Source organism: Cotesia glomerata, linkage group LG7 (genome assembly GCF_020080835.1).
Source record: "Cotesia glomerata isolate CgM1 linkage group LG7, MPM_Cglom_v2.3, whole genome shotgun sequence".
NCBI classification, from domain to species: domain Eukaryota; kingdom Metazoa; phylum Arthropoda; class Insecta; order Hymenoptera; family Braconidae; genus Cotesia; species Cotesia glomerata.
Window position 1 is genome coordinate 14910792 of NC_058164.1, and position 23399 is coordinate 14934190.

Below are 23399 nucleotides of genomic sequence, written 5' to 3' on the forward strand. Positions count from 1 at the left end.
TTCAAACTTAAATTGATCAGACCGTAAATTTCGGTGTAATTCGACAAAAACACTTTTTTTCGATTTCTCTCGTCAACGATAACTCACAAACGAATCAACCGATTTTGACCAGCTTGGTGGCGATCGACATGGTTTTCTGATATTAAGAGCTAATCAGTTTTTGGAATTGATCGGTCAAGCCGTTTGAAAGTTATTCGAAAAAAACCACATTTGAAACATTTTTTCTTGCAGGTTTTTAAGATTTCTCAAAATCTATCGGTCCGAATCGGTCCAACTTGTATTCAAAATCTAACTTTAATCAAACCCTTTCAAATGGCACCAACTGCGATCAAATCGGTCAATCCGTTCAAAAGTTATGAGAGGTTTACATACATACACATACAGTAGTAGAGTTAAAGTTAACTGTAATAATTATAAATATGCTGATTGTATTCGCGTAAATGATTGCATTATCCACTACGATACGACAATTAAGTATCTTGGCGTGTTAATTGATAGCACTCTCACCTGGGAAAATCAGGTTATGAGTGTTTGTAATAGGGCAATGCGGGTTCTGGCGCAGTTGAAGATTAATAATGAAATAATTAATAATAAATTAATAATAATTAAAATAATAAATTAATAATAAATAATTAATAATGAAATCTTCAACGAAAAACTGCGTATAAAGCTTGTCACTACGTTAATATTCCCAGTGTTTGATTATTGTTGTGCGGCTTACTGCAATATTACTAATGACTCGCAAATGTGATTACAGCGCAAAATGAATTGCTGTATTCGCTATATCTATAAAATTGCGAGGGCTGATTACTCCGTACTTTAAGAGGCTGGGTTGGTTAAAGCTGAGTGACAGAAGAAACTACTTTATAGCGTGCCTCTTTTACAAAGAAATATATTTAAATTATCGTCAGCTATTTAAATGTCACTTAGAATTTTTGCCGGTTGCGTTGCGTAGAGGCGATGTAAGGGAAGACTATCTGCGGCTACCTAGATCTAATTGTTGTAAGTATGATAACTCGTTTTTTGTTCGTGGTATACGTATCTGGAATGCGCTGCCAGCTGAAATTACAAAAGCCGAAAGTTTCGAAATATTCCGTAGACTGTACTATGATTATTATTTCCAAAATTATTGATCTGCTATATTGAACGTTTATTACTGCTATTGAAGGTTGTTGAGCTTTGTGTAACACAAGTATTATTTATAAGCATGATTAACATGTTATTACTGTTAATTACTATATTTATTTTGATTTTATTTTTATGTATCTAAAACTCTGTACATCATACACTAATTATAAATGTATATTTGATAATGGTTCTGAGGGAACCTAGGCTCCAGAATCCAATAAAATTATTATATATCTATCTATCTATACACATACATATACACATACACACACACACACACACACACACACACACACACACACACTCGGGGCAGAAGAGATACTGCTACCGGGCGCGTCTCCCCGAGCGGATGGGAGAACGCTCGCTGTCCTTGGATGACACTTAATCTCTTAGTTGATGAGGTACAGCGGGTAGGAGCCAAGCAAAATAACCAAACAAAATACGCTCCCGTGGACAAAACTCCCCTTTAATGGGTTGGTCGCACTAACTGACCTAACAAGACGATCGTTCTCTGCTGTGACCCACTGGGAGTGACCGGAACCTGTATCGTAGTTTCCGACGATGCAGGCCACGGCTGATGTGAGCGTGCTCTACCGAGGTGTAAGTTGCAGCAGTGGATCAGGAGCCAGACACTTCGGGCCTTGATCAGGAAGTACGCAGTGAGTGTTAGAGATCGGAATCTTCACCGCTACGAGCGAGTCTAGTCCGTCCGTGTATTCCGGGACTGACTAAGTGTCGGCTAGGCCTCAGGGAACTGGGGTAGGAGTACTATCTCCGAGGGTACACCCGTTCCTAGTTATAGCAACCCGCTCCACTCCGTACGATGCGCTGGTAAATTAAAAAGTATGAGTAATGCACAGGAAACAAACAAGAGTGAAAACGGGCCTCATGCCCAGCAAGACGCACTGCTACTTAGTGCAAAGATGAAGAGGACAGATGCGCTGGCACATCTGGAGAAGCTAGTCAGTGGACTGCAGGACTTTCTCCAAACCAAGCAAAATGTCCACAAGGAGATCAAGTCGAAGTCGACGAACATCTGCAGTGCCCTGAGAAGGTTCAAAAAACTGGACCAAGAATGGCAGGAGATCCAACAACAACACGGTAATATCGTGATGAAGACGAGTGTGACAGCGGTTTCACCAGCAAAAGCCGACACGTTTGTCGAGGAGATGAACACAGGTGGCGAGGGTGACGTCGAGTCAGTTGTCGAAGACGGAGAGGAAACTGGAACTGATATCAGGCCCGGGAAAAGGAAAGAACGAAATTCCCCAGACTCAATGACCAGCCGTACTAAGAAGAAGAAGGACCTTAAACCAAGTCCCCCGAAAAACGCGGTAACACAGAACGTCGGAAAAAAGGAGGTGAATGAATGGCAAAAAGTCCAGTCAAGGAAGTCCAAGAGAGAGCAAGCAGTAGAAAAGCTCCAGAAGCAACCGCCGAAGGAGTCCAGGCCAGAACCTAATCGGAAAGAACCGCGCAAACGGATCAGGCCGGACGCACTGATCATCCGCCCCGCAGAGACGGCAAAGTATGCTGAAATTCTGAAGCGAATAAAGCAGGACGTCCCTGACGAACAGGTCCGTACTACAGTGGATAAGATTCAAAGAACTAGGACCGGGAGCTTGCTGATTACGCTTTCGAGGAAGAGCGCTGACCGAGGCCAAGCCTTACAGAAGACCATCGCGGACATCCTCCAAGAAGACGCGAAGGTAATCTGCAAAGGGCCACAGGAAGACGTCGAAATCCGAGATCTTGACGGTACCACAACCAAGGAGGATATTCAGGCTGCCTTGCAAACGGAAATCGGAGAAACCTGCGAGATACCACTAGGGACAATTAAGATTCATAAGGCCTACAGAGGTACTCAGACAGCTGTTGTGACACTACCAGCAGCTGCAGCGCGCAAGATATTGACAGGAAGCGGTAAAGTCCGGATCGGCTGGACCAACTGCCGAATCAGAGCTACGAGGAGACCAATCCAATGTTTCAAGTGCTGGCACTTTGGACATCTTGGATCCCAGTGCAAGAGCAATGTGGATCGGTCTAAGCTATGTATTAGGTGCGGACAAGAGGGACACAAGATTGCTGAATGCAAAAACCCAGCGAAATGTGTATTATGCGCGGATCAAAGTGCGGAGAACTCGGCTCATCATGTCGGTGCATCCAGGTGCCCAGTATTCAAAGAGGCACTCCAGAAGATAACAAACAAACAGACATGAAGATATTGCAGCTAAACCTAAACCATTGCGAAGCTGCACATGATCTGCTTATGCAAACAGCAAGAGAACTAGAGTTAGACTTAGTAATGATAGCAGAGCCATACAGATACCTGAATACCCAGCCTTGGGAATCTGACAGCACCACCAAGGCTGTCATCTGGTCTTGTGGTAAGCATCCCTTCCAGAGTATAGTTAACAATGATAATGCCGGCTTTGTAGCAGCAACAGTTAACGGCATCCGTTTCTACAGCTGTTATGCACCACCTAGCCTATCCATTGTTGAATTCACTGAATTCTTGGACAAACTGACCGAGGACGCCAAGCAGCATTATCCGGTCGTGATTGCCGGTGACTTCAACTCCTGGGCAGTAGACTGGGGCAGCAAGCAGACAAATGCGCGAGGAAAAGCACTCCTAGAAGCTTTCTCTACACTAGATGTAGTCCAGCTCAACAGTGGTGATACGCCAACCTATACTAAAGGAGAAGCAAGCTCTATCGTAGATCTCACTTTCGTCAGCAGCAGCCTCATCAGTGGGAAATACGACTGGAAGGTGATGGATATCTACACAGCCAGTGACCACAAGGCAATTCTCTGGGAAATATCACATGACCGGAATACAAGAAGACCAATCAAGTCATTCAATACCATTGGATGGAAAGTGAAGCCTTTTGACACAAGCACATTGGTAATAGCCCTTAATAGTGAACCGATTACTACTGGATCCGCAGAAGAAATGACCAAGGACCTGATGAAAAGAGTTGTCCAGGCCTGTGACGCCAGTATGGTCCGGAAACACAGCATAAGCCAACGCCCAGCAGTGCACTGGTGGAACGACCACATCAGTGTTCTTCGGAAAGAGTGTCTAAAGAAAAGAAGAATATCCCAGCGTGGCTATCGATGACCTAACTCTGCGGAGCTGATCGCAGAGTACAAAAAGGCGCGTCGTGAACTGAATAAAGCCATCAAAGAGAGCAAAAGAAGATGCTGGAAAGAGCTTATATACGAGGTGGATAAAGACGTGTGGGGTAGGCCTTATAAGGTGGTTATGACCCACCTGAAAAAACAACAAATGCCATCACCTACGTGTCCTCAACTTCTTCAGAAAATCGTCACTGCACTGTTCCCACAGCAACGCAACTTCGATTACCAGTTGGCGCCAGGCGAACTGGACGACATTCCACCTGTCACTGAAGAAGAACTACTGGAGGCCTGTAACCGTGTAGGGAATAATAAAGCGCCGGGATTGGACGGAATCCCTAATATAGCCTTGAAAACCATCATAAAGGCAGCTCCAACATTATTCCTCGACGCTTATAATGCATGCCTCAAGGAGGGGACTTTTCCTCGTAAGTGGAAACAGCAACGATTGGTACTGTTGCCTAAAGGGAAGAAACCACCAGAAGAACCGTCATCTTACTGACCACTTTGCATGTTAGATACGGCGGGTAAGATATTTGAGCGCATAATTCACCAGAGAATTGAAGCAGTAGTCGACCTACTCCTGGCAGACAATCAGTATGGATTCCGGAAAGGACGATCAACCCTGGACGCAATCAAACAGGTTGTTGATACGGCCAAGGAAGCAATCGCAGGAACCAGATGGAAAGGTGGAACGAAGAAGTATTGCCTGGTGGCGACACTAGACATCAGAAACGCCTTCAACTCCGCCAATTGGAAATGCATCATGCAGGCCCTCCAAGAGAAGAATGTACCAGAATACCTGCTTAAGATCGTAGCAAGCTACTTTGAAAACAGGGTCCTGAAGTATGACACGAAGAACGGTCCGAGGGAGTATGATATTACTGGAGGGGTACCACAAGGTTCAGTTCTAGGCCCGCTCCTGTGGAACATTATGTATGACGGTCTATTAAGACTAACTCTGCCAAGAAACGTCAAACTCGTAGCATATGCAGATGACGTAGCCGTAGTGATCGTTGCCAAACACCTTGACGAGATAAATCATATGTTCGATCTCACTTTTGAGCACGTTAACCGGTGGATGGACGCAGTGAACCTGCAACTGGCGCAACACAAGACTGAGGCAGTACTTATTACCAGCAGAAAAGTGGTAGAGACCATTAAGCTGAAAGTCGGCGAACAAGAAATCACATCACAACCTTATATCCGATATTTGGGAGTGATGCTTGATGCCCGACTCAACTTCAAGCAGCAAGTGGAACATATCAGTGCCAAAGCGTCAGTAGTGAGGGCTAGTCTCGCACGACTGATGCCGAACGTCGGAGGCCCAAAACAGAGCAGGAGGCTATTATTGTCATCAGTAGTCATATCGGTGCTCACTTACGGAATATCCATTTGGGCCGACGCATTAAAGACACAAGAATCATGGAGAAAGGCTGGACCAGTATATCGACTGAGTGCCCTACGAGTAGCTAGTGCCTTCCGCACTATATCAGAAGAAGCAGTGTGCGTCATTGCTGGAACCCTACCTCTTAGAGTTCTAGCAGAGGAAAGACGGGCCCTTTACCAACGAAAAAGGTCAACTGCACTGATCCCTGAAGAACTTAGAATTGAAGAACAGCAGAAGAGCATAGGCCGATGGCAACTACAATGGGATGCTGCAGAGAAGGGTCGGTGGACGCACCGTCTCATACCTCGGATCGACATTTGGCTTAACCGGAATCACGGTGAGGTCAATTACTATCTTACGCAGATGTTGTCGGGACATGGGTGTTTTCGAGAGTATCTACACCGCTTTAAGCACGATGACTCTTCGGAGTGCCCGTCCTGCCCAGGAGCTGCTGAAGACGCGGAGCACGTCTTCTTTGTATGTCCTCGTTTCGATCCATAGCGTGAAGAACTGGAGAGGATCCTGAACCAGAGAATGCAACCAGATTCACTAGTAGAAGCAATGTTGTCATCAGAAGCTGCCTGGAACGCTACCAACACGTTTGCAACAGAAGTCCTTAAAGACTTGCGTTCCACCGAAAGAAAAAGAGCAAATAGCAGAAGATAGAAGGAAGGTAGTTAACACCTTAGCCACCAAAAGGAAGAGCAGTAGCTAGATCCTCCCTTCAAGAAGTAATGCCTGACGGCGGTTTCCATGAGGGATTAGAGGAAAGAAGGAAAAGGGGTTTAGGGTTTAGTGGGTAGGGGCGTTAGTGTCGAGTTTTAGTATGACGCTGCGTCGAGTCGCCACATATCCAGGCCAAACAGCTATGCCTAGAATCCGTAAAAAGGATTCCCCCCCCCCCTAAGGAAAAAACACACACACACACACACACACACACACACACACACACACACACACACACACACACACACACACACACACACACACACACACACACACATACAGACACCATCGCGGGAATAGTCAGGGAAGCTTCCTAGGACCTCAAAACGTCGAGATCTGATGAAAACTCGATTTTCGAAAAACGGGGAGAAAACAATAACTTCCCGATTTTTGAAAATTTTCAATTTTCTCAGCGGGAAGTTAAAAATACAAGTCGTGATTTTATTTATTAAAAACTGTCAATAATGAATTTTTTCGGCTGATAAACTACTTTCTTTTCACCGTAGAAAATCTTTCATTTAAAAAAAATTGATCCCTAACGGTTTTTAATAAATTAAATCGCAACTTGTACTGATTTTATTGTAAATAAAAGTTTTGACTTTATAATCTCTCATAGAGGGACGCCGATGAACTGAATTTCCGTTTTGAATTTCTCAATTGTGAGAAAAAGACACAATAAACATTTTTAACTTCCCGCTACGAAAATCGAAGATTTTCAAAAATCGGGAAGTTATTGTTTTCACCCCGTTTTGCAAAAACCGAGTTTTCATCAGATCTCGACATTTGAAGGTCACAGGAAGCTTCCCTGACTATCCCCGCGAGGTTGTCATGGCGTCTGTATGCATGTGTGTGTGTGTGTGTGTGTGTGTGTGTGTGTGTGTGTGTGTGTGTGTGTGTGTGTGTGTATGTGTGTGTGTGTGTGTGTGAAAGTATGTGAACCGCTTATAACTTTTGAACGGCTTGACCGATTTCATCGCGGTTGGTGCCATTCGAAAGGGCTTGACCAAACTTAGATTTTGAAAACTATTTGGACCGATTCAGATTAATAGGTTTTGAGAAATCTTCAAAAAACTGAAAAAAAAAATTTTTCAAATGTGGTTTTTTTGGAATAACTTTTAAACGACTCAATAGTTCAATTCCAAAAACTAATCAGCTCTTAACCTCAAAAAACCACGTCGATCGCCACCAGTCCGGTCAAAATCGGTTGATTCGTTCGAGAGATATTGTGAACGAAAGAAAACCGAAAAAAGTGTTATTTCGGAATAACTCCAAAATTCCTAGCGCGATCAATTCAAAATTTGAGATTCTTTGTGAGGCTTGAAAAACTGCGTCAAATGCTGCCAACCGCGTGAAAATCGGTTTACTCATTCAAAAGTTATTGCGGTTTAAAAATTCAAAAAATAGTGTCATCAAATCCCTATCAGACTTTTGAGCTCGAAGAGCTCAAAAGCATAGGAAAACAATCTCTTTGAGCTTGGAGAGCTCAAAATAACCCATAAATTGTATTTTTGAGCTCGAAGAGCTCAAAAACGCCATTGGTGCAATTTTAAGCGCCTAAGTATGGAATTAGCGGGAAGTTGCAGGGATGGCCTTCAGGGTCAACCATTTTCCTAATTTTTTGTTACTTAACTCGGGCCGGAAAAGTAAATGCCTGCATTTATCCCACACACACGCACGCGTAGCCGTGTGAACGTGTGCACATTTTCACAAGTGGCTGTGTGGAGCACCACTCCACCACAAGTCCACTGTGAGCCAACCCGGCTTCCGTATATAAAGGCATACCCGAGTAAAAAAAACTATATATCATTATATATGATTCATATCTAATTATATAGAAGCATATGTAATTCATTTATAATTATATAGATGTATATATAATTCATATGCAATTTTTTTTACTCCAGTGGGTATTTTGTGATTACCATAAAACATTCTCTTTTTCTATCTAAGAGTCTGTTACTCCAATGATTAACAATCTTTTAATATATAGTATTTTTCGGATGAAATAATAGGAACTTAAAAAAAATTTAATTTCACAAAAATTATTAGTTTTGTCAAGTTCAAAAATCGTTAGCCAGGCCCTCCAGCAATATATAGTTCCATATACTAAACAAATAATTCCATCAAAATTTAAGCTTTCAATTCTGATTTTACCTCGATTATTTTTTTAATTTCAAAGAAATTATAAATTCTAAAGCAACGAAGTACCTTAACAATATATCGTAGAATCATTTTTGCGATTTCATGTATACATAGATAATTTTATAAATCTACATATAGATACCATTATTATATATAAATATTGACAGTTAATAATTAATAAATTAGATAAAAAATTTTGTTCACTACGAATCGATCATGTATACGATTTGCATTGCTTGTAGTTATAGTAAACTCTGTTCTCCAAGTAAGTCTCTTAGGTAAACGGGTAGTGAATTAGTCTTTCTAGCGGTAGGTCCACGGTTCGATTCCCACTCGCGCCGATTTTTTTTTTCCTATGGAAATAATTATATATAATTATACATAATTATATAGAGCCATTTTTCATTTATAATTATGTAATATAATGATCTATAATTTTTTTTTACCCAGGCGGGTACATAGTCTGATATACATATCAAGGCGTATATAGTCTGATATGGCCAATTTCCATACCAGGCCTGATATAGTCTGATCAGAAAATTTTTTCACGGGCTGTTAAAAATTACGGTTTGTTTTTTTCTTAAACACAAGGAAATCAATTTATATGTATTAAATGCCCATTATTATTAACTTTAGAATAATAATATGCATATATTTAACAGAATGCATATCTAAAATTCTTAATGATTTGACAAATGCTAATTTTTATTAATTATTAGCGAAAAACATTTACTTATGGGTCATTCCATGCCAAATCAACCAATAGTTGGAAACAAACGCTTTCGATTTGGACAAATTTTGGTAAGAAGTTTTCTTTTATCATATATCGAAGTTCTGCGAAAGGAAAAAAAAAAATTTTTTTTCAAAAGATATACAAATTTAAAATTTCGCGATTTTTCCAGTTTTTCAATTTCGTTTTTGTACTATCTCGAACGCTATTACAGATACAGTAATAGACTTTCGTTTGTTTGAAAGGGGACATTTGGGGCTACTGAAAAAAAATATCTTGAAAAAAAATTTTGAAAAATGTCAAATTTGTCAAATTTTGCATTTTTGAACATTGTCAAAAATGACGATCAACATGAACATTTCAGCTCAATTTTTTTTGTACTGATCTTGAAAGATCCTGAAATTTTTAGAACTGTTTTTTTTTTTTCAAAAATGTGAAAATAAAATTTTTTTTTGTTTTTTGTAACTTCTAAATAACGTGAAGTTATGCGAATACATGGTATATTAATTTCGAGTATTAAGAAATTCAATACACGACCTGGAATTATTAAATAATAAATTAGTTTCAACTTTTTTTTATTTTTTGGACATAATCTTCGTCATCCTTAACGCATGATATAATTCATTATTTGTCCTTTCTTTACTTCATTTAAAGTTGTTGACGCCACTTATCGTCTTCTTAACATGGAATTAATTAATTTGAAATTTGAGATTGAGAAATATTAATGTGCAGAAATTTGTAAGTAAACATGTTTTCGAAAGAACGAAGAAAAGTTGATATTCTTATCACATTATTTCTGATTTTTATTGAAAATTAATATTTGTTTGAGTTATTTGGCGTTAAAAAACTGTAATTGAAGTAAATAAACAGACAAAATGTCATGTGTTAAAAAAATAAGAAATTATTTCATGCGTTAAGGATGACTTTAAGATAATGTCCAAAAAATAATAAAAAAAAGTTGAAATCAATAATAAGATATTATTTAATATTTCCATGTCATGCATTTAATTTTTTAATGCTCAAAATTACAATACTATGTATCTCCATAACTTTACCTTAATTAAAAGTTGCAAAAAACGAAAAAAAAATTTTTTTGGAAATTCAAAAATTCATATTTTTGAAAAAAACAAAAACACCCTTCTCAAAATTTCAGGATCTTTTAAGATCAGAACAAGGTATTTAACAATAAAAATTGAGCCAAAATTTTAACTGCGAACTTCATTTTTAACAATTTTCAAAAATTCAAAATTTGACAATTTTGGCATTTTTCAAAATTTTTCTCCAAAATATTTTTTTTCAATAGCCCTTAGTGTCCCCTTTTCAAACAAACCAATGACCATTCTTGTATCTATAATAGCGTTCGAGATATTACAAAAACAAAATTGAAAACCTGGAAAAATTGCGAAATTTTTAATTTGCATATCTTTTGGAAAAAATTTTTTTATTTTTTTTCCTTTTGTAGAACTTTGTTGTATGATAAAAGAAAACGTCTGACCAAAATTTGTCCAAATCGAAAGGGGTAGATTCCAACTATTTGTCGATTTGACATGGAATGACCCATATATATATCGACGTTCTTATTAGCAAATTATCTAACTCCATTTTGGAAAATCTTCCATTTGTTCGAAGAAACAACTTGTGAAAATTTTATTATCACTTAAAAAAACCATTTAATATCTAATGTAGATATAATATTTTGGTTTGGATCATTCAAATAATTTATAATTGGACTATTGCTACATTAAAATGTTAAAAAATTACCCTCAGCAAAATAAGGAATTAGATAGATAGATAGATAAATAAGTTTTATTTGATCTTGGAGTCAAGACTCCCTCAAGACCATCAATTTTACATAATTTTAACATTTAGTGTACATTAAATACAGTGCTTAAAGTGGGGAAAAATATAATAGCAAACATATTATATATTTTTCAGACAATAGTTAATAGTTAATAGCCAATGATAGATAATTAATTAAATTCAGAGTTAATTATGTATAGAGCTAAATGCTGCAATAATCAATACAATATTATCAGTTTTATTATTTTGTTAATTTCTAATCTCAGTATAGTAATTAAAGCACGCATTGCGAAATTCTTCAAAATTGGTTATCGTAGTAATATTTGCTGGCAAAGAATTCCAGACACGTATGCCATGAATAAGAAATGAACGCTCATACATACAACAATTTGATCTAGGTAATCTAAGAATACCATTTCTTACATCTCCTCTCCGCAATGCAACTGGCAAAAACTCTAGTTTATACCTAAATGATTGCTGATAATTTAGCACAATTTCTTTATAAAAAAGACAAGCTATAAAATAATCTCTCCTGATATCAAGTTTTAACCACCCTAATCTTGCATAATATGGCGTGACATGCTCCAGCCTAGATACTTTAAAAATATATCTAACACAAGAGTTCATTTTACGCTGCATTTTGATTTGTAGTTTTTTCGAAATATTTGTGTAGGCAGCACAACAGTAATCAAATATCGGAAAGATCAAAGTAGTTACAAGTTTTATTCTCAGCTGTTCATTAAAGATTTCATTATTAATTTTTAACTGAGCAAGGACCCTCATTGTACGATAGCATATACTAACTACTTGATTTTCCCATGACAGAGTATCGTCGATCATCACACCTAAATATTTTATAACCCTTTCGTATTGAATGACACAATCATTGACAACAATATTATTCGCATATTTACATTCATTACAATTTATTTTCACTCTACTACCAAATATGGAAGCTTTTGTTTTCGTAGCATTTAACTTTAAACAATTCAATTTACACCACGTTTCAATCTTTTTTACTTCATTATTTAGGATAGCAACATACTCATTAACTTGAGAAACATGACAGGAAGTATAAATGACTAAATCATCAGCATAAAGCAGATGTTGACAGTTGAGCTGATTTGTGAGATCAGTAACATATATTGAAAATAGTAAAGGGCCAAGTACACTGCCCTGAGGCACGCCATTTACTACTTCTCTCAAAGATGATGTTTTACCATCTACTACTACTGATTGCTTTCTATCAGTCAAATAAGATCTAATCCAATTAATTGTTTTATCTGAGAAATTCATTCGCAATAATTTATATAACAATCTTTTATGATTAACAGAGTCAAATGCCTTGCTAAGATCAAAGAAAATTGCTATTGTTACTTTAGACTCATTAATTGCAAAACGAATATCATCACACAACTTAGACCAATTGTTAATTAGACCGCCGATATGAATATATAAACTTTTGAACTATACGTATTTTCTAACTCAGCTCGTCGAGTTAAGTCGGAATATAGCAAAATTTTTCAAAAGTTCCGTCATGAGGACCAATGCAATAGTTAGATTTCTATGAAATCTACTAAAAATAATAAATTTTAACATAAATGAATTGATAAATACTAATAAGAAAAAGTTCAAAATAACTGTTATATTTCTTACTTCACAGTTGCATAAACATTGTATCTTTGCGGTCGGAAAATTCAAAAATAGTATGAAAATCCATTTTTTTGGGCTCAAAAATTTAAAGGGCATAGCCGAATTAATATGGGAATTCTGCCCCCATGGCTTTTTAGTAGATTTCATAGAAATCTAACTATTGCATTTGTCCTCATGACGCAACTTTTGAAAAATTTTGGTATTTTCTGACTTAGTTCGTCAAGCTGGTTCAGAAAATGCCATTAGTTCAAAAGTTTATATATGTATGTATTTATATATATATATATATATATATATATATATATATATATATATATATATATATATATATATATATATATATATATATATATATATATATATATATATACGATATAACGCGGCTTATCCGGACGATAGCGTCTATAGTTGTTAATGGATCCTTTTCAAACTCAACATACTTCATTTTTAGACAAATACCAAGGCCAAGTTCAAAGATGAGCTTAATCGGTCAAGTAGTTCAGAAATTATATGGTTTCAAAATTTTCAAAATCCTAAAAATTTACTTTTTGGCTGATTCTTTCGCGCATAACTTTTGAATGAAATAACCTATCGAATTTTTGTAAATATCATTTTAAAGTCCATTAAACAAGCTTCAATTTTTATGTAATTTTATTTACCTAAACTGAAAATAACCTATTCGTCTGTAGGTTTTAATGGAATTTTACTTTTGCAGTCGTTTTTCAGTAGATTTCATAGAAATCTAACTATTGCATTTGTCCTCATGACGCAACTTTTGAACAATTTTTTTTTTACAATTTGTATTGTACTTATAAGTAACCTTTTATCATATTCGTGTGTCGGTCAATCTGTCTTGACACAGATTTCCGCATCACCCTTGAGGTACTGTGTAAAACGACGCGTTCCCTTTCTTTTACATGGCGGGTCCCCAGTAGGCCTATACCATGGCAAAATGATTAATACAATCCAAGAGTTTTTATTGTCGTGTTTATTAGTAATTTGGTTTATTATTAAATTTCATTTCATTAAGGTTAAATTTGATTTTTTTTTATTTTCAACAATATAGAATAGAATTCATTTTTCTTGCTCTCTTAGCCGAAAGTACGCTCTTCCTGGAGTAAACCGACTTTCTGGCCTTAGGTCGTAATATACTATATATAAGAACATAAAATTTATGTGTATTAAAAACGTGACCATTCCTGAATTTGTATTTGTCATTTTTGCGAATAAAATCTTATTTGTCTGGTGTTTTTATCTAATTTCTTTTTTCTATCTTATTTATTTTGGTTACTTTTATTTTTTTATCATCTCATTTTTGAATTTTTTCAATTTCATAAATTTTCTATAGTTTATTCAAAAATTTTTCTATGTACATAATTTTCACTGTATTTATCGTTTTAGTTAGCATTTAAATTTTTTCAAAAATTCATTAGTCAATTCTTAGTTTATTATATATTTTATTTATCAAAATTATCGGTTTTATACATCAAAAGCTTAATACATAATGTTAATATTTATTATTATTGAAATTTCATTTCTTCCTCCTGTATTTGATTAAATTGAACTAAAGATTCTTCGAATGTTTGTTTGATATTATATTCTAAAGTCGTTATATTATTAAAGTCTTGACTGTCTTCTAAAAATTGATTCACGCTCATAGTATGATCTTTGATTCGACTTACATAGAAGTGAACATTATCCATGTTGATTATTGTCATTATTTTTGATGATTTTGTAATTGTAGGCTCCACTTTCATAAGTACTTGCAGTATTCCTGCGATGCCAGAGACAATGAATATACACAGTTTAGTCTCTAAGGCTTCACAAAAAGGAATAATTGATCCCTCGTTACTCCAAATTCCATCACCAGCAATCATCCTCAGATAATCATCTATGTGTGGGTCATCTATTATATCGTCATCATCATTACCTTTTCTAACTTCAATCACTTTTGTTGTGCATAATACTTGGTGAAAATTAGAGTTCATTATAATGTGACTGATAACGAAAATTTTGATTTCATAAAACCTTTCTTCATCGTTAAAAATCAGTTCAGCAATTGTTCGAAAGAAACAATTTCCGTCAGGTTCAACGTTATCAATAAAAAAATTATCTAAGATCATTTCTGGAAATCTTGTAAAATTTACTTTCTTTTTTTGAGGATAATTTTGCATTATGAAATTTTTATTATCTGATTCATAAATATTTTTAAAATTATTATTGATTTCTAAAATGGTTTTTTGATAGTTCCGCACGATATCATTAATTTCGATACTTGATTTGCTGCCATAAATTTGATTTAAAATTACTTCTGCTTTCTTTGATAACGTTTCAGTGATAATTGTAGTGTTTCTCTGAAAATTAGTATAGTTGCTCTCTTTTTGAGAATTATTAGTAATTGAATGAATAACATTCGAATTTACTCTTATTTCAATCATTTGAACATTTTGCCACATTTTTGAATCACATTATATAATTAATAAATAAATAAATTATTATTAATATTTATAATGAAAATTTACTTTATGTGAAATCTACTTCCATTTCGGCTGCCGAATGGCCTTTTTTGACTCATACTTAGGGGGTCGATTTGGTATCGAATGAAAATAATTCACACCAATTTTTAGCTCTTTAACTCAAACGGTATTCGAGAATTTCAAAAAAAACCTGTTTTTTCAAAATTATTTTTATTTTTATAGTAAAATTCGGAATTGATTAATGATGATTTTTTTCCTAATTCTTACGAGTCCAAAACATGAAAAAATCATATGATCATGATTCTCAAATAGAAAACCGATTTTTAACAGAGAAAAGAAAATTATTTTTTTTCAGCCTTTTGAAATATGTCACTCACCAAAATTCGTCAGAAAATGTCTTTTATACTCCTCTATACTCAGGAATTTTTTGAATTTTTAGAAATGGTGGAACAATTCAAAAAAATTAAAAACTCATTTTTTTCAAAATCTTGCGTTTTAACAAACTTACATTTTTTAGTACACATAAATACGTAGAAAATTTTATTTTTACCAAAAAATATCTTTTCAAAAGATAAACAGAAAGATTCAGTAGGTTAAAGTGATTAGAAGGGTTATTATTGATTCAAAAGACACTTAAAGTTAATACTTATATATTTTTTCATACTATTGGGAAATATTTTGAATTTTGATACAGAAAAAATAAAAATTTTAATCAAAATAACAATTAGGCTAGTCTTCATCACTGTCTTCATTCACGACGACACTGATTTTTTCATCAATAAACAGACGACTAAGTATCTCAGCTGGTTTTACGATTTTCGCTAAGTATCGGGCGTGAGATAAATAGTATATAATAGCAGCAATGTGTGAGCAACATCCAACAGTACGCCTACCATTTGCACAATCACAACAATATCGAGTTATTCCAGAGATATCGTTCTTATCTGATTGATATTCAACAAAACAATGATATGTCTTCGAATTAATATGTCGAGATCTGACTTTGAATTTTATAATATTAGGTGTAATTTTTAAATAATAAAGTATTATCGTTCCGTTTTCATCCATCATTTCAGCTAAATACGATACAGCTTGAGACATTTGATATGATCCCGTGAATAGAATTTTGAGTTCTTGTTCCGTTAATTCAGGAAAATCAGTTAACATATCTGAAGTTATTGTTGCAAAAGGAACTTTTCTTCTTGCCCAACGATTAGTCTCTACTTCTGAGGCTAAGGTATTATCTTGATACTTTTTTGAGTTCATGGCGGCAATAATTTTTTCAGAAAGATCGAGATCAGAATCAAGTCTCTTACCAAATTCATTGTGCAGAAAACAAGCGATTCGACAAAAAACACCAGTTTTTGGAAGCAATTTATTGTTGATCTAAAATCCTAAACTTCTGCTTAATATCTCCATGTACTGCTTCAACAACCCAACGGATTTTGGTAACAAAACGGGATTCATTTGATTCATCTGTGATCAGTTGATTGCGTTTTCCTTTGAGAGCAGGCATTAGCACTTTAAACCCCAATTCTTCTAAATATACTATCACATCCCAGAAGCCACAATCAACTACAATAATGTCACCTTTTTTCAGCAACTTGATCAGACCATTGGGATCACTTAAGATGATTCTCATAATCTCAGCATCGTTCATATTAGCTGTATATGGCCCGAGCATATCTATAACGAAACCATTTGTAGTACATATCGTGAATGGTTTGCACAGAGGAACTTTCTTTTGACCAGAATATGATTTCCTCTGGTATTCGTTATTTGCACTTTTTTGATGACGAATATATGTTCCATCGCAAATGAATATAAACTGGTCATCTTTTACTTGATACAGCACTTTAGCAGTATTAGAGGTATTGGCGAGTAATGTCTCCCTACTAATAGCATCGATTCCGAAATACTGAGGTAAAACATCTTTTTCAAATGAAGATATTACTTCATCACAGTAGTCGGATACCATTTGTTCCCGAGCTAAACCAAAAATGGAAGATATCACTGCATTTGAATTTCCTGTTCGTAATTTGAATAAAAAAATAACGAGAGCTTGAATGACATTACGATTCACTGATTTTCTCATCGACGTTAACATTTCACGAAGTTTTATCAATTTTTCCCAGGTAAGGCTCGTAAATACCTCCAACTGTTTTTCTGAAAACGAGTGATCTCCAATTTTATCAATTATAGACGAATCAGTGCCAATAGCCAGCTGCCCAAGTAATTTTTCCAAATCACGAACTTCAAATACACTGGTATTCGAATAAATCCGAAAATTGTTAATTTCTTCATCATAAAACCGCTTTTTTATAATGTGATCTTTACAACACCGATTTCCTTCAGGAATAAAGAGTCGTCTTGTCGAAAATACTTGTTTGCGTACTTCAAATGGAACAATTGTGATATTTGCTGATAATCCACAAAGACAACAGTATTTATGTGTCGATATGATTCGGGGAAAACCCAACTCCACAAATTCTAACTCTTCTTCCATTTTTTCTTCAATAACATATGAAGGATCTTCAGATGATGATACGGATGAAACAGTAGTGGATGAAGACTGAGAAAAAATTGGCTGACTTTTGATACTAACTTGATCTGCAGATGAATCCTGAGTGTTCTTAAGTATAGGTGGTCTTGTTAAAATAACTCGACACTTACTACAAAAGGCATCATTAACAAGAACTCTCTTTCCAATTTTTTCTGTCGCAATATTAGCTTCATCAATTGTCATAACAACTTTTTTATAACCAACTGCTTTACGCAAATATATGTTACAATTGATACATTTTTTCTAAAAATCCATTCTAACATCAATATTAAAATTATATATTAGGAATTTGGACATATATAAACTGATTAAATATAAAACTTCACTTACTTGAGTCTTTGTAATCGACTGTGACACTATTTAACGACAAAAAATAGTATCTCATAAAGATGAGACAAGATAATATAACAAAAATGATACTCCAGTATAATTTTATGGTGGAACGAAAAAATATTGTCAATATAAGTACTGAATTAATTAATGCGTTAACTGCTATTCAGACAATGACATCAACCATAGAAGCTTCTTTGTTTTTAGGTTATCTAAACAAGTGGAACCTTAGAAGAAATAATAAATGGATACAGAAAATCCCGATAGATGGCGTTATAATGTGCCAACTTGGCCAAAATTTTGAAAAACATAGTTTTAACGTTATCGTTGTCTAGTATAAAGATTGAGAAGTAATCTAATTGTGAATTTTAAACAAAAATCAAATTTTCTACGTATTTATGTGTACTAAAAAAAATGTAAGTTTGTTAAAACGCAAGATTTTGAAAAAAAAATGAGTTTTTAATTTTTTTTGAATTGTTCCACCATTTCTAAAAATTCAAAAAAATTCCTGAGTATAGAGGAGTATAAAAGACATTTTCTGACGAATTTTGGTGAGTGACATATTTCAAAAAGGCTGAAAAAAAAAAAAAATAATTTTCTTTTCTCTGTTAAAAATCGGTTTTCTATTTGAGAATCATGATCATATGATTTTTTCATGTTTTGGACTCGTAAGAATTAGGAAAAAAATCATCATTAATCAATTCCGAATTTTACTATAAAAATAAAAATAATTTTGAAAAAACAGGTTTTTTTGAAATTCTCGAATACCGTTTGAGTTAAAGAGCTAAAAATTGGTGTGAATTATTTTCATTCGATACCAAATCGACCCCCTAAGTATGAGTCAAAAAAGCCATGGGGGCAGAATTCCCATATTAATCCGGCTATGCCCTTTGCAAATTATTTACACTTGAAAATATTTGGAAGTTCAAGATGTAGTCTTGCTAGTCAATCGGTCTCCATACCTTTTAACTATTATTAATTGCACGCTTCATAACGCAAAGCGAATTGTATACTCTGCTCTCGACATGGCAAAGTCAAGCAATTTTTTTTTATTTATGCAGTCTAGAAAATATTTGACATCGTCTGTCGATATTGTAGTCATTTTCTATTACAATAAAATACAATAAGCGTGTTAGCCGTGTACTTTTCGATTTTCCAAACTTTTTTTATTTCTTCTTACACTATCGTAATAAGCGAAGCACGCGAAGATGTTTTATCTTGTTTTCAAACTTTTTAACTTCATCCTCGAGTGAAAAAGATTCTTTCATCTACAATTCGATTATTTTTGGAAAAGCAAAATTCTATTTACAGTTGAGTCTCGTTATATGAGTCTTATTAGTGTTTCTCTCATATTAACGCGAGTCCATTTAAAAAAAAAAAAAAAAAGAAAACAAATAGAACTCATAACGAGACTCGATTGTATTCCGTATAAAATTGTTAGCGCGATTGGCAGTGCATGAATAATGATTTTCAAAAAAAGATTTTGTTACTTAATTGACTGTGATTGATAATATAGTGTCTCCACTGATTAGTTTCTTGCATTAACGATTTATTATAATTCAGTAAATAATGCATAATGGAATTGATGCTGTTTTTAAACCATTATCTAATTACTTAAGGATATTCATGCGAAGTAGTCAAATTCTTAAAACTTTCTGAAAATTTGAAAATTCAATCTACGTAGCCTAATAATTAATAAAAAAAATTAAAAAACAGTAGATTTCCGGGATATTTAATGAAATAATTAGGTTTGAAAATTGTGATTTTCACATGTAGGTAAATGGAGATTCCACCAGCCGTGTATTTGGTTAAGACTGCATTTAACGATGTTAAAAATATTAGGACGATGGCTGACCCTAAAGGCCATCCCTGCAACTTCTCGCTACCTCCATACCTAAGCGCTCAACAATTCACTTATTTTTTAAGCTCTTTGAGCTCAGAAATATAGTTTTTGTGTTATTTTGAGCTCAAATATATAGCTGTTCTGTGCTTTTGAGCTCTTCGAGCTCAAAAGGCTGATGGCAGCTTCGTAGAACACTATTATTTGAATTTTCAAACCACAATAACTTTTGAATGAATAAACCGTTTTTTTTTGCGTTTTACGGCATTTAACGCTGTTTTTTGAGTTCTTTGAAGAATTTCCAAGCGCAAACTGGTCAGACTAAAAATTTCATAGAAATTCAAAGCAAAGTTGAAGAGGACAGATGCTCTGGTACATCTGGAGAAGCTAGTCAGTGGACTGCAGGACTTTCTCCAAACCAAGCAAAATGTCCACAAGGAGATCAAGTCGAAGTCGACGAACATCTGCAGTGCCCTGAGAAGGTTTAAGAAACTGGACAAAGAGTGGCAGGACATTCAACAGCAACACGGTAATGTCGTGATGAAGACGATTGCGACAGCGGTTTCACCTGCAAAAGCCGACACGTTTGTCGAAGAGATGGACACAGGTGGCGAGGGTGACGTCGAGTCAGTTGTCGAAAACGGAGAGGAAACTGGAATTGATATCAGGCCTGGGAAAAGGAAGGAACGAAATTCCCCAGACTCAATGACCAGCCGTACTAAGAAGAAGAAGAAGGACCTTAGACAAAGTCCTCCGAAAAACGCGGTAACACAGAACGGCGTAAAAAAAAGAGGTGAATGAGTGGCAAAAAGTCCAGTCAAGGAAGTCCAAGAGAGAGCAAGCAAAAGAAAAGCTCCAGAAGCAACCGCCGAAGGAGCCCAGGCCACAGCCTAAGCGGAAAAAACCGCGCATACGGATCAGGCCGGACGCACTGATCATCCGCCCAGCAGCGACGGCAAAGTATGATGAGATACTGAAGCGAATAAAGCAGGACGTCCCTGACGAACAGGTCCGTACTACAGTGGATAAGATCCAAAGAACTAGAACCGGGAGCTTGCTGATTACGCTTTCGAGGAAGAGCACTGACCGAGGCCAAGCCTTACAAAAGACCATCGCGGGCATCCTCGAAGAAGACGCGAAGGTAATCTGCAAAGGACCATAGGAAGACGTCGAAATCCGAGATCTTGACGATACCACAACCAAGGAGGATATTCAGGCCGCCTTGCGAACGGAAATCGGAGAAACCTGCGAGATACCACTAGGGACAATTAAGATTCATAAGGCCTACAGAGGTACTCAGACAGCTGTTGTGACACTACCAGCAGCTGCAGCGCGGAAGATATTGGCAGGAAGCGGTAAAGTCCGGATCGGCTGGGCCAACTGCCGAATCAGAGCTACGAGGAGACCAATCCAATGTTTCAAGTGCTGGCACTTTGGACACCATGGATCCCAGTGCAAGAGCAATGTGCAAGAGGGACACAAGATTGCTGAATGCAAAAATCCAGCGAAGTGTGTATTATACGCGGACCAAAGTGCGAAAAACGCGGCCCGTCATGCCGGCGCATCCAGGTGCCCAGTATTTAAAGAGGCACTCCAGAAGATAACAAACAAACAGACATGAAGATATTACAGCTAAACCTAAACCATTGCGAAGCTGCACATGATCTGCTTATGCAAACAGAAAGAGAACTAGAGTTAGACCTAGTAATGATAGCAGAGCCATACAGACACCTGAATACCCAGCCTTGGGAATCTAACAGCACCACCAAGGCTGTCATCTAGTCCTGTGGTAAGCATCCCTTCCAGTGGGTAGTTAACAATGATAATGCCGGCTTTGTAGCAGCAACAGTTAACGGCATCCGTTTCTACAGCTGTTATGCACCATCTAGCCTATCCATTATTGAATTCACTGAATTCTTATTGGACAAACTAACCGAGGATGCCAAGCAGCATTATCCAGTCGCGATTGCCGGTGACTTCAACTCCTGGGCAGTAGACTGGGGCAGCAAGCAGATCAATGCGCGAGTAAAAGCACTACTAAAAGCTTTTACTACACTAGATGTAGTCCAGCTCAACAGTAGTGATACGCCAACCTATACTAAAGGAGAAGCAAGCTCTATCGTAGATCTCACTTTCGTCAGCAGCAGCCTCATCAGTGGGAAATACGACTGGAAGGTGATGGATATCTACACAGCCAGCGACCACAAGGCAATTTTCTGGGAAATATCACATGACCGGAATACAAGAAGACCAATCAAGTCACTCAATACCATTGGATGGAAAGTGAAGTCTTTTGACACAAGCACATTGGTAATAGCCCTGAATAGTGAACCGATTACTACTGGATCCGCAGAAGAAATGACTAAGGACCTGATGAAAAGCGTTGTCCAGGCCTGTGACGCAAGTATGGTCCGGAAACACAGCATAAGCCAACGCCCGACAGTACACTGGTGGAACGACCACATCAGCGTTCTTTGGAAAGAGTGTCTAAAGAAAAGAAGAATATCCCAGCGTGGCTATCGATGACCTAATTCTGCGGAGCTGGTCGCAGAGTACAAAAAAACCCGTCGATCATTGAACAAAGCCATCGAGGATATTAAGAGGCAATGCTGGAAAGAGCTCATCAACGAGGTGGACAAAGACCTGTGGGGTAGACCGTACAAGGTGGTCATGACCCACCTAAAAGTCAAACAAATGCTGGCACCCACATGCCCACAACTTCTGCAGAGAATCGTTACCGCGCTGTTTCCGCAGCAACGCGAGCTTCATTACCAGTTAGCTCAAGGCGAACTGGAGGACATTCCACCTGTCACGGAAGAAGAACTGACGGAGGCTTGCAACCGCGTAGGGAATAATAAAGCACCAGGATTAGACGGAATCCCTAATATTGCCTTAAAAATAGCTATAAAGGCAGCACCGGAATTATTCCTGGATGTTTACATCACCTGCCTCAAAGAAGGGATTTTTCCTCGAAAGTGGAAACAACAACGGTTAGTGCTGCTCTCTAAAGGGAAAAAGCCACCGGATGAACCGTCATCTTACCGCCCACTTTGCATGCTAAATACAGCGGGTAAGATATTTGAACGCATAATTCACCAGAGAATTGAAGCAGTAGTCGACCCACTCCTGGCAGACAATCAGTATGGATTTCGGAAAGGACGATCAACCCTGGACGCAATCAAACTGGTTGTTGATACGGCCAAGGAAGCAATCGCAGGAACCAGATGGAAGGGTGGAACGAAGAAGTATTGCCTGGTGGAGACTCTAGACATCAGAAACGCCTTCAACTCCGCCAATTGGGAATGCATCATGCAGGCCCTCCAAGAGAAGAATGTACCAGAATACTTACTTTAGATCGTAGCAAGCTACTTTGAAAACAGGGTCCTGAAGTATGACACGAAGAACGGTCCGAGGGAGTATGATATTACTGGAGGTGTACCACAAGGTTCAGTTCTAAGCCCGCTCCTGTGGAATATTATGTA

General features: G+C 36.6%; 1 protein-coding gene across 1 annotated transcript; it reads left to right on the forward strand.

The window, feature by feature from the left end:
• The first annotated feature begins 2024 nt into the window (after nucleotides 1–2024).
• On the forward strand, nucleotides 2025–20718 carry LOC123269664. Its single transcript, XM_044735500.1, has 2 exons — nucleotides 2025–2076; nucleotides 20294–20718. The coding sequence occupies exons 1-2, from the start codon at nucleotides 2052–2054 to the stop codon at nucleotides 20716–20718; spliced, it is 450 nt and encodes a 149-aa protein (XP_044591435.1). The 5' UTR covers nucleotides 2025–2051.
• The last annotated feature ends 2681 nt before the right edge of the window (nucleotides 20719–23399 follow it).